Consider the following 12,982-nt stretch of genomic DNA (forward strand, 5'->3'; position numbering starts at 1 on the left):
TGAAATCGAAGAATAGAAGTATGTACAGTAGTGATGGTGATAATTATGGTAATGGCAATAATGAAAGTAATAGTGATAGCAATGGTAAGGGTGATGGTGATGATGATAGATGGTAGTAATAAGAATATCAATATGGGAACTTTGACATGATAGGCAGTTTTAGGTTGTGTGTGTGAAGATAGTTGCAGGTGGGTGAGTATGTGTGAATGAGTTTAGCATTTTCAACTAACTGTACATCTATATATGTATTGGTCTGCATTCTTAAATATTTTGTCTGAGTAACTTGCATTCCTACATTTATTTCCATTATATAATGCAGAGCTTATACTATCTCTGAACTGGAATGCACTGTATGGATGTTGCTAATAGCAGAAATTGAGAATCAATTTTTAAACATTTTTTAAAACTGTCTGCTATAGCACCACTATGTGGCAAATCAGGGTAAAATTTGCTGCATCCTTCTGTGCAAGCATCTACCATTGTGCGAAATTGTCAAGTCACCAAAAGGTTTTGCTGGCATTCCGAAACCGATAACATTAATAATAATAAAACCAAGCAATAAAATAGGTTGCCGCATCAGAGCAGTGCTTTGAGCATAATTAGGGGGCCAGACAATCACTAATTTATTTTCGTGTAAGGCCTGGACTTCACAGATTGCAGTTCAGCATACTCCCGACAGAGGTTGTACAACACTTTAATTCAAAGCATTTCCAAGGTAACCAACAATTCCCGAGTGCAATGTACACAAATTTGAGTTAGTTTCACCACACAGCTGCAAAAGCTACAAAATAAATAGAAAATACCCGTTGGCTTCTGGAGAGAATTTTGTAAAACCTTTATGTTATAACCCACTGTTCATCACTGACAAACCACTTTGCATACAGAGGCTAAATTATCCTTAATTTGCGACACAACCGAGCCTGTACGTTTGCCAGTTCACGTGAACGGTCTTGAAAGAAAAACGAAGATACAAATCGCAAAGAACGAATTTACCTTTTGGATATGAATTATCATTACGTCGTGGCCATCGGTTTCCAAGTCAGCAAGCAAGCTACGTTTTGTTTTGGAGTGTACTTGGTTTTAAAACAAAGTACCAATATATTTATAATTTGTATTTACTGTAGTCGATACATCCACTTATCAAATAATTTGTAACTAAACTAGCTAAGCAGCTTGTAACCACGTGTATGGCCGGAATTCCGTGCCAGCGAGTCGGGCGTGTATAGTTTGGCATTGATAAATCGATTGCTGTATGAGTTGTGGCTGTGCTGTAACAGTTCAGTGAGAGAACGACAAAGCGGCTCCACCACTCAGAAGAAACGCAGCTAGCTACTGGAGCGCAATATATCTGTCTAGCAGGCAACTTTGGTTCGCGGAAAATGCAACAGAGGCTATGACAAATAAGCAAGCATTTTGGACTGCAATCCAAATAGAGGAAACTTTCCTCTTTTTGCATCCTGGCTCGTGGCTCAAGAGAAGCTACACTGCTCGGAAATTCGGAAAATAACTCGTTAGAGATGCCCACATTGGCTACTCCAGCGACGCTCTCGTCTTCACAATTGACACCAGATCAGCTCACGGTCATTGTGGCCTCAAGTAAGTAACAGTTGCTCAGGCAACTCTCCCGTCGGCTGCTACCACTAACTTTGATGTAATTGAACTATGTTTCTTATGATGTTACTAGCTTGCTATCTTAACCAGCCATTTAAAAAAAAAAAAAAATGTCTTACTGACCGAATATTTCTTTTTATTCCTACAATTAACCTGAAATATTGACGTCAAAAAAGATCTTGTTGATTTCAGAAACAGTTTTGCAAATTTCCCCTAAAAACGTTTTGTCAGAAATAATTTAAAATAACGTAACTTCTGAATGTTTTTTCAATTCAATATGTAGCCTACGGTAGACCATAGACTATTCACAGAAACCTTGAATCTAATTTGCTTTATGGGATTCTATTGCGATTTATTTTTTTTAATTCAGAAAGTGGAGAACGAATTGACACGTTCAACCAAATGGGTAACTCAAAGTTTGCGTTAGCTCGATGTTTGTCCAACTCAGACTGTCTATATTGCTTGCTGTGCATCTACATGTCTTATTTTTATTTAAAAACTATATTTGCATGTAACATTAAAACATCCTAAACAACAAAACTTAGTTATATTGTTAGACCATGGATATGCAATGCTGAATTTGTTAAGCACATAGTAGTGAGTGAGGTTTCCCCCTTTTCACTTCCCCATCTAGTCTCCTGCCTGGTGTTTTTTGTGGTGATCGTAGTGCTGCTGACTATCCTGTATCGGAAGGACCCGCTCTGCTGCAAAGTCCGAGCTTATCAGGAATCGCATCAGTACTCTGTAAGACCCACTTATTTTTGGTGTGTTATACCCAGGAAAAGTGTAAGCGTTGGGGGCATAAAAAAATAAAACCTAGACCTGATATGGTTCAAATAGCCACCCAACCATATCAAGCCAGAAATATCAAAAATAGGCCTATTTCAAACGTAAAAATTAATTTGTATCACTATTAACCTTCTGTGCTGTCCATGGAACACAACAGGCAGAATAATTTTGCAATGCTTTTAGGCATGGGACAGTGGGCTTCTATTGTAGAATGATTAAAATGAGTGTTTGCCTTGTCTGGGCTTTGATTCTACCTCAAATATAGAAAGGGTCCTTCAAGATAACATTAACTTCATTAATTGTTGGCGTAATCATTAGGTTTTCTTGGCATTAGGCACGCTTTATCTCCCATTAAGGTGAACACAGTTGCGTGTCTCGTCAGTTATATAAACACATTTTTGATATTTAGTTAATTGTTCTTTCTTTAAGACTTAGCGTTAGTATATCAATTCCATTCATTCTTTACCATTTTTAATTTTGTTAATTTCTGTTGCAATAATATGATTTTCTGTAATGTATGATTAAATCATTTCTGAGTAGATTATTCTGTATTATTATTCTAATAGCCTAGTAAACTCATGTCCACATGGAAAACCAGGATGCTTGTGCCAGGAAGTGCAAGGGGTTGCCTTCCTTCCCTAGGGGAAATGCTAACACATCTGTTGCTATGTTTGGCTGTTGAAAAAATAAATAGCCTAAATTGAACAGGAAATGATGTCAATGATTGCTCTATGCAACTGTGACCATCGTGACCTGCTGCACATTAAAGTCTTGCCATAAAATCCTAATTTGTATTATATGGAATTTCTGAAACCAAAACCATACCACAGATGAACCTGGTGTACTTGGCTTATTGGCTGGATTGTCCAGAGTCTTGCCAGGCTGGCTCTTGTAATTTGACACTGCTTGGGATGTGCACCCATCCAATAAACTGTATGCACAAAGAATTGTGGGCTTGTTGCTGTTGGCAACAAATGAGAGATTTGTTTGTGTGGATACAAGAAAGAAGCATTGTTGGTGGGTAAAATGGGTAAAACTGGTAAAACGTGTGGGGAATGAATTAAAAGATAAATTGGAACAGTTGAATCTGTTTGAAATTAGAGTAAAAATGCAGTTGGTAGCTGTACATAGGCATTACGATTTTACAGAGCCTTTATACATCTTACTGTATATTAAATAGCCTTTACCAAAATTACGGCATGGTTGCATTTTCCACTCTGAAAACATACAATAGCAGCTTGATGGTTTTGTGCCAGTGAATACATTCTTATGCTAAAAAAAATTAGGATCATAAGAATGTGTGAGGTAAGCCTGAACAAATGACCCATCTAATTCAAAATATGGAGGGTGTTAATCTGTTGTAATTTCTGGTCATTTGAATATTCTGAATTTGAATTTTTAAACAATTTTGTGTGGTCACAACGGTTTGTGGATTGTTTCCTGGGCATGGTGTCCTGGCAGGATCTAGCTGTAATATGAACAGAGCCCATTGTCTTTATTGCAGAGACTCAGGCTGAATGAAGTAAAGATTTATTTTGGGACAAAAGTGCTGTTCACTTTGTCACCTTCACCACTCTCCCTACCTAATTAATCGTGCTGTTTCATTTGAACAGCGGAGGAGCAGCATCAGAGGAGCCTGCTTGCCTGAACTTTTCCAAGGGATTACTCATTTCAGTACACTGTTTGCTAGAATTAGTCATTGTACACATGTACAGTTTTTTTAAATTGAATATTTGTATCTAATGAAGATAGATAAAGTGTCTGAAACAAAGATTATGTCCACAAAAAGATGCACAAAAAAGAAATAAAAACATGAGGCCTCGTGGTGTAAGATTATTCTTGGGATATAAGCATTTTTATTAGGAAACAAACTTCAGAACAAAGCCAGAACGAGGGAGGCATCTTCTGTGAAGAAGACAATACATTCTTTGTCAGTGCTGAAAAATGTAGACTGCCATGGGGGTCTTCTACGATTTCAATTCTGATTTTACACGGCTGTGCTTTTTAACACTGAGTGAATTGGCTGAAAGAAAACCAAAAGGACGTCACTTTTACCGAAGTACAAACCAGTGAGGAAAGAGTGACCTTTGACGCTTGCTTTTCTTTGGTGTCTCTGTGTCACACGCTGGGGGGTTGCCGAGGTCAAAGTGTGTCAGAGTTACGTACGTCACCTCAGTAGGCACTAGCTGTTTGTCTTTGTCTTTTGCCTTCTCTCCTTTTTGATGAAACGCGGCGGTGCAGCTTACACTTTCTAATGACATGTAAATGTTTTGACAGTAGCTTAGAAGTTGTATAATATTTCACCCTGCTGAGTGTATCAGGTAACAGATGGTGGTTTTGTGGTGGCAGTAACTGTGTAGTGTAGTACTTCAGCCCACTAGTGAAAAGCTGGTATACCCGCCTGCAGTTAAAAGGCAGACAAGGGAGATGTACAATAGGCCATCCTGTAATTTGTTGCCAGGATCCCTGTAAAGAGCTAAAGGAAGACATTGCATTATACTACAACACAAAGACCTTCAATTAGACCTGCTGCAACCGCTTTCTCAGCTAGGGTATTTCCACTTCTAAACACATAATGAGCACATCATTGGGGGAGGGGGGAGGGGGGGGGGGTCATTGAAATGACAATATTTATTGAACATATACCAGCAACAATCAGAGGGGGAAAAAGGCCACATAAATTGTCTTGTCTGTTCTATCTGTCAATCTTTATTATTTGTCCAGTCTGTGTGATCTTGAAGAATTTGAATAATTGAAAATTTGAATGCTGCAGCACTTCCTCAAATCAGCATAAAGGTACATTACACTAACCGAGGGATGTTTTCATTAAGGTTGGTGACTGTAGCACTAGCTGAAATGTATACTAACATTAGGACATAATCTTCACTTTGTCCAGGAAGCACCACCCCAATACTACAGCAGTAGGCAGACATTAGTGGGGTCTACCTATAATGACCCAAGCTCAGAGATGACCTATGACAACCATGCTCCGGTAAGTTATTCCAATAATGTTAAGTCTCCTTGGAAAATTGCCATCTCAGCATTTTTGCTTTAGTGGTTATAAGGTTCTGCTTTTAATTTTTTTTTTAAATCACGAACATCATTATAAATCTGAGATAAATAAATAGATAAGAATGAATAGTCAGGCTGTCTTTGTAAAGAGTTTTGCTTGTTCCATATATAAAGATGACTTTTTTACATAACGTTTAAAATGATAATTTCTGTAATAGTCTTGAAACTCTGAGTAATTTCCTCAAGAAATATAAATAAATGGCTGCCACCTTGTGTCTTCAAAGCCAACTTCAGTGATTGTGAAAGTGTGGGAGAGATCTATACCACATTTGGCATCAAAAAATCTCCCCTTAATATGTACAGTGACACAATGGCTGTTCTTTGGGCAGAGGTACATGTAGGGAAATATTTGTGGTATTGTAGAACCCCTGCTTTTTAGTTATCCTTCAACAAATATGCTAATTATATTTGATGTTCTAGAGGAAAGATAAATATGCAGACGTGCCTCATGTCCAAGCATGAGATGTTCCTTCATAAAAACTCTACTGAGACTCCGAACAAGTGAAATCAAACATTGCTAAATATTGTTAGCCTCTATACCACTAGTTTGGTGCAGTATGCTGTAAGGAATGCCACTTAATGCAAAAACAAACACGGTGTTCCCCAGTGAATTTAAGTAGATGCTGCACTGCTAAAATTGGATGTACAAAAATCAAGTGGGTTAATTAATAAAAATGTCAAATAACCACAATTCCTCTGTGGAGTTATGAATTTGGTATGCAGAAGGTTTTTATTTTAAATTGCACAGATCGTTTTGAGAGTGAGGTTGTCAAGGCCATGCTGATAAAGAGGAAAAGGAGCAGTTATTTCCTGCATTGTCCTCTTTGAGTTTGCTCTTTTCTACTGCTGTGGTTGTGCTTGGGTTGGGTAAACATGGAAAGTTCCATAGTTCTGTGGGGGGATGGGGGGATTGAATCTCTGATCTCACTGGGTAGCCATTATCCTGTGTCTGCAGCAGCCGGGACACGTGTTTGTCATTGGGCAGGCCAGCAGCTATCACCTGCCCTCCATGGATGCACCGCTCCCTCGCCTGCCCTCCTATGAGAGTGTGCGCAAGAAGGACCGGCAGCGGCAGATCCACATGATGATCGCCGACCGATTCGGCCTGAACGGCACCATTGAAACTGAGGTGAGCGTCTGCACAGCCAGTGTATTTGCAGTGGCTGATAAGACAGACTCTGTGGAGCATTGCGGAACTTCCTCGCTCAGAACTTGTTAAACACGAGCTGCGTTTGCACCACTAATCCACCACAGTTCCTTATTTGAAATTCTTGACTTGGTATCCTATTTTGGAGGGAATTGCATTTGTCAGGCTCCAGGAATTATGAAGGTATTAAATCATGACAGTTCTTTGCTGCGGTGGAAATAAATCATGAATATGACCTGCCCTTCACCTGATATTTGAAGAACAAAAAATGAAGGCTAAGTTTGCCTTTCAGAGTACAATTTCTATGTTATGACTGGGATGTTTTCAATACTTTTATTTTTTTTAAATCAAGCATACCCCTTGAACAAAGTAACAAGCATATCCAAGATTATGAACAGATTGCGCTGCAAGACATAAACACCTGAAAAGCATATGTCATTAAATATTTACTTATCTTCTCTGTTTTTTAACAACTTGGTCTTGTGAGTCTGAAAACCTCCTCCTTGAACAGTTGAGAGATTTATGGTGGGTAACTGCCCTCTGGAAACATGGTACCGCCTGTGTGGATGACGGAAGTAAAACACAGCCTCATTTGGCTGGTACATCCTGCATTTTTATTATGCTCGGGAAGAAGGCATTCTATTGCCTGTGGGACCTCCAAGCAATATAAAGATAAGAGGCAGTAGTTAAGGGGCCATGCAGCCTGATGAGGGAGATAAAAGTATGTGCTCTGGGTTGGCATTTTTGCCAAGATCCACCCTGCAAGTAAATTTGATGTGCTGGCTATGATTGGTAACAGATTGAAATGCTGTCCTTTGTGAAGCATTACGCAGCCGATCGCCTTGCATATCTGGTTTTTTAAAGGTCATCTCTACTTTCCACTGTCCACAAAAACCCTGGCACACATTGCAAAAACTGACAGAACCATAAGAGCTGCACTAACTCTAATCCAAACAAAAAAACCTCCTTTGTCCCTGTTTATGTTTTCAGATGTTGGACATAGATAGTTTGATTAATCCAGCTACATACATATACCATTAAGATAAGTGGACTGGAGCCCCACCTGCTGTATCCACGAACAGGCTGGCTCAAAGGATCTATTTATGGGCTATTCACTTGATGTTTACAATGAAGGGGGAGTGCTTCCCTCCTTCAGTGCGCGTCAGTATGCTGAGCCCAGAATTTAAATGAAAAACAACCTTTTGAATTGACGTTGCCTTCTGCATTCCCATTCTCACTAAGCCACAGTTGGGTAATCTCACAGGCCAACAAATTCAAACATAGGTGAGTGATCTCAGCTCCATTAAAATTCATGTGAATATGTCCCCTATACGTGGAGGGAAAAATTTCACCTCGTTGCCAATTTTCTACATTTTAAATCATTTTAGTGCTTACTTTCAACCAATTTTCTCAGGATTCCTCAGGGTGTCCATTGAAGCTATATACAGTTCAGCACATCAATATGTCAGGTTTTCTCAACCAGAAAATGTTCTGTGGAAAGCATTAATCTGAGGTACTGTGGAGCCTGGTCCCATGTAGTCTTATTTTGTTCTGACTCGGTTCTCAGTTGAATCTGTATTACCTGAGCTCTTAACTGAATATAGATATTTATTAAGTTTAGTGCAGGTGTCTCAATTTTATTTAGTTGAAACACTTATTCATTGCCCCTGTGAACAGGTTATTACTCTTAATGAACTGGGCAATTAAACAGGATGGCTACTTGTGTCACTAATTTGTTGAAGGGGCTCAAATATATAGAAATAATACTTTGGTTTATTTCTTCTAGAATTAACACATCTCCCGTAACCATTAGTGGTAATACAGAACTAGCAGCCTACACGTGGGCACATTGGCGCACACGTTGGCATTCAATTAACAACTCCTTCAAGTCTGATTAATGGACAGCTGGAATAACAAGCAACCAGAAGTGCAAGACCAGGATTGTGAAACATTGGTACCAGGCTTACATAATCAAAGCTATTGCAAAACACTGAAGAAAACCTGAGCAGATAAATTCCAAAAATATTTTTTAAAAATAACAATGATATCAAAGACAACTTGTAAAGAACAAATTGTCCAATAGATTTTAGGAAGTGACACAAAGTGCATTCATCTGCAGTTAGTCTTGCCTTGTTGTCTTGATGATCTCATAAACATGTCTGTTTTTGAGTGAGTCACTCCAGCTCGTATAGTTTAAAGCACTGAACTGTCTCACCCCAGTTGCACAGCTGCAGGCCTATGCTGCAGGCTTGGTGCACAGATCTTGCCATACTGGCCTTTCCTCTGTCTAGTTTCCTTAAAATCTAATAAAAATGAATTCCTTATTAAATCCTTTGTTATATTTTATCCCCAGAGCAAGTGTTGAGAGTTTATCCTTATGTTATTATAATGCAATACTTGTATATTAACTGTTTTCTATGTATTATATCATGTGACTCATGTTAATAGTCCTTGAGATTTAGAAAGCCACTATACAATGGAAGGTTTTGAGAGACACAATGCAGCTGTACAATATAGTAGTAGTAATAATAATAATAATGCACTGAGGCATGTGTTATACTACATTTGCTTCTCCATTTACCCTTGTTTTTCTTTTTTCTCCCAGCCACCTCCAACTTATGAGGAATCCATCCGTCAGTCTGTGGTGATTCCTTCTGTCAATTTTGGCTCTACTGATAACCTTGTGGCTTCTGTTGCTGCCACACAGTCCACAGTACCACCCCATTTAGGAAGCCAACAGAACCCCTCTACCTGCCATGACCCAAACACCTGAGAGCCTCCCAGTGATGCCAAAGACACAGAGGAATGAGAAAGGAATGCACTCCTGGACATTTTATATCATAAGAATTTTAACAACACAAAACGAGTTACAAAATAATTTTCAGGAGAATGTTGAGCTTCCTTTCGATTGAGCTCAATGAAAGTAACCTCATGTGACCATGAAATGACAAAGTTTAATAAGGCAAGGGGCAGACAGCCTTTGCTAATGTGATGCAGAAGTCGGCTGTCTAATTGTCTGTGCTTAATAGGAATGATTTCAGAGCATTGAAATGAGCTGCAAAAACAAGAAAAAAAAACACATTTCTTCATGAGATTGAGAGCTTTGAACTTTGCCATGGTTGCTCAATGTCCCTGGTTCACGTAAGGCCGCTGCTGCTCTTAGAAAGTCACATACATGACTAACAGCTTTAGGTGGTTCCGGATGTGAACATGCCAGTTAATGTAAAATCCTGTTTTAAAATGCTTAATCCGTAAAGAGCCGTCTCACTCTTGGTTTGTGTCCCTGGGGGAATTACTCTTTAACCCAGGTCAAACTCCATTCACAGGAAGGTGCATGGTGTCCAAGCTTGTACCAAAGATACTTTTGCTTTATTTTGCACAAGAGTGTTCTTTTAGTTCTTCCATTTCATTTTAAACATCTTTGGAATCCAGCCCCACCTCCACTAAGCCTGCTTCTAGCTTCCCTCCCTTACCCTCCTCCATGTCACCCCCCCCCCCCCCCATCATCCTCCCTTGCTCTCTGAGTTCACCATGGCCACGCTTAAATATCTTACCCAGTGAAAGAAAAGTACATATTCAGGATACAGATGTGCTCAATCATTTCAGCTTGCCATGCTCCAGTATAGAAGTACCAGGCACACAAGTTACCCCACTCTCCCCCCCACACAAGCCAGGACGTTTGTCTTAATCAGCTCTTTGAGAAATTTTAAGCCATTGAAATCATATTTTTATATGAGATGTTTTTACTTTTTCATATACTTTTGATCACTGTTGGAATTTAAGGCATTTGAGGAAAATGAATGTATAGAACAAAGTGTATAATCTTCCGCTAGGTTTATATTCCAAAGCCATATTATCCTGGTAAAATAAATGGGAAAATCAAACTCTCTAGATGGACCATAGTATACATTTGTTTATTTAGATGGCCAGAGTATGTTTTGTTCATGTGTTTTGTGGCTAAAGATCGACAGCATGTTGAATGAGGAAACCTAAGTTTTAAAAAAATTATATTTTGCACTCCTCGCAGCATTCCTGAGCCTTGTCCTTTGACTACCCTCCACCTGATTCCTCTGAGATGGAAGATAGTTGAGTGGTGGTTGATCAGAGGGAACTTCCTGTTAGTATATCCTGTTCTTATCCAGTTTGTTTCCCCAACTGGGTCAACTCAGTGTCTGTAAATATTACTTGGAGGACAGAAGATTAAACCAACAATGTACTGTATGGTTCATACTGACATCAGTTTGAAAATCTGTAAATAAAAATATTTACATTTTGTATCCTTATTTGTCAGTTATTTTCATTCTCACCATGCTGGCGTGGTGAGACCATACATAAATATGTGTATTCAAGTACCTTAGAATGGCAGTCCCAGCTCACAGCATTTTGGCATACTCTTGCATTTACATTTAATACAATTAATTATGAAGCACAGCTGCCTGAAGGTACATTTCCTGTTAATGTTGTACAAGGCATTTGGAGAAAAAAAAATCCTATGTGATTGGAGGTTGCACTTTTGGCATCAGTTGAATGTTGAGACACCTTGTGGACAGCTGAAGCATTGCTGTTGATTACCACAGTGTCTCCACTTCTGATTGGAGCAGTCTCCTGTCATAATCATGGCATGCCCCTACCAGTACACATTGCGCTAAAAGGTTATCAAACCACATTACAATTTAACTATATGCAAAGGATTTAAATAATGCTAAGTGTATGGGAATTTCATTCAAGTTAATTGAACCATTGGAGTACAGGTCATTTCTAAACAAAAGCATGTTCTAAAAAGAATATGAAATGAATTAAGAATAAAAGTAACTCTTGGAAAAATCCCAGTATCAAAATGTGAATTTCCCAAGTTTGGGAATTCATACTAGTTTCCTAGAAATCATTCAGGTCTTTATTTTTGGAACTTATGCACATCTTTGGGAATACAATTCTAAAATCAAACACTCAACAGGCATTTTCAACTTTTCACTACAAGGTTTTTTTTTTGTTTTTTGGCAGAAAAATCGAACAGAAATGTAAATTAAGTGACTATAAACCATGGAGATTAAGCAAAATAAATAAAACTTCAGTATGAAAAGAGATCAGGAAAACTCCTTTTGAATAAAATGCAGGGTGAATGACAGCATATTTCCTGACTGTTTGTTATGTCAACACAGCATTGACTGCTTTTTATTTCTTAACATCTGTTTAAATTGCCATTTAACAACCCTAAACACCCCAGCAGGGGATAATACAAAGATTTTCTCATTAAGCACTTGAACAACAAAGTCACAATGAGAAGACAGTGGCACTAATGAGGTCTTCCATGTAGCCATTTCAAAATCCAACTAACAGTTTTGAACTAAGTCTAAGTAATCCTCAGTTCTCCTTTGGGAACATAAAGGTAACCCCACAGATCAGACAAGCATTGAGGCCTCTGAGACCATTCCAAATGAAAAACAGGCCTCCAAACGAGGTGTCATGGGGAGCACTCTTCACCAGTTTGTTCCTCTCAATTAAGCAATGAGTGATTAAACCACAAACAAAAAAGCCATCATATAAACAAAATGTTTTAAATAACAAAGCAGGAGCTACTTAAACCAATTAGTTCCCTGTTGTCAGACAACTAAAAATGCTGAGCATTCATAATGCCTAATGCAATTTCTGTTCAAGTTATTTTTCTATTAAGAATATTTCAAACCTCTAAAATAATACAATAAAACCTTAAGCCGCGTTTCCACCAAAATTACCCGGAACTTTCAGTCCCAGGAACTACTTTACCAGGAACTAAAAGGTTCCTTCAGCCAATGGTTGTCTGCGTTTCCACCGGGGTCTAAAGTACCGCGAAGATTAGGCAAATTAGCCCACTGACGTTGTCATCGGTCCATCTGTCATATGATTTCTTCTGTAACCCCATACTACCACCGAAGTAGCCTACATTATTTTCTAATAACCGGGACAGCCCGGAGGGGTTTATTCCACTTATATACAACGGGTTACCAACAATGACTATATATGGTTACTTTTGTATTTATTGATTTTCATATATCCTCCCAAACACATTCATTAACAGCAGAAAACATGCACACGTTGTAAACAATTTGCTGTTTTATTACTTTCTCGTCGTCAATTCCATATAGGCTAATCGCACAATGACAAGAATAGAACGAAAACTCGGACTTGCGTGAAAATGTAAATTAGTAGTGGTACAGCCACCGTTTGCTTTCCTTCGAAGTTACTGCTAGCCGAGCAGCGAAGTGTGCCCTCCAGATGCGAACCATGCACCATAAATGAGTCCATAGTCTTCCTGGTCTTTTCGTGGAATTGAAAAATGGCAGTAAAATTGAGTAAAATTACGGCAGTCTGAAAAAGCTAAAGGGA

At 38.7% G+C, this 12,982-nt stretch overlaps 1 protein-coding gene across 4 annotated transcripts; it reads left to right on the forward strand.

Moving 5' to 3' along the window:
* Positions 1-683: 683 nt before the first annotated feature.
* Positions 684-10,894, forward strand: si:ch73-364h19.1 (uncharacterized). 4 transcript variants are annotated; one of them, XM_064323205.1, is made up of 5 exons: positions 686-1,596; positions 2,246-2,355; positions 5,297-5,392; positions 6,431-6,601; positions 9,225-10,894. In XM_064323205.1, exons 1-5 carry the CDS (start codon positions 1,518-1,520, stop codon positions 9,390-9,392), a joined length of 624 nt encoding a protein of 207 aa, XP_064179275.1. In that variant the 5' UTR covers positions 686-1,517; the 3' UTR covers positions 9,393-10,894. The 4 variants fall into 4 exon arrangements, with proteins under 4 accessions (XP_064179277.1, XP_064179276.1, XP_064179275.1 ...); XM_064323204.1 differs by having other exon boundaries at positions 694-1,596; positions 6,428-6,601; XM_064323207.1 differs by lacking the exon at positions 5,297-5,392 and having other exon boundaries at positions 684-1,596.
* The last annotated feature ends 2,088 nt before the right edge of the window (positions 10,895-12,982 follow it).

The sequence above is a fragment of the Anguilla rostrata genome, chromosome 2 (genome assembly GCF_018555375.3).
Source record: "Anguilla rostrata isolate EN2019 chromosome 2, ASM1855537v3, whole genome shotgun sequence".
NCBI lineage: Eukaryota > Metazoa > Chordata > Actinopteri > Anguilliformes > Anguillidae > Anguilla > Anguilla rostrata.

Coding starts and splice junctions, on each gene's coding strand:
- si:ch73-364h19.1 (XM_064323204.1), top strand. CDS start 1,518: ATGCCCACATTGGCTACTCCAGCGACGCTCTCGTCTTCACAATTGACA. Junction 1,597..2,245: donor CACGGTCATTGTGGCCTCAA/GTAAGTAACAGT, acceptor TTCCCCATCTAG/TCTCCTGCCTGGTGTTTTTT. Junction 6,602..9,224: donor ACGGCACCATTGAAACTGAG/GTGAGCGTCTGC, acceptor TTTTTCTCCCAG/CCACCTCCAACTTATGAGGA.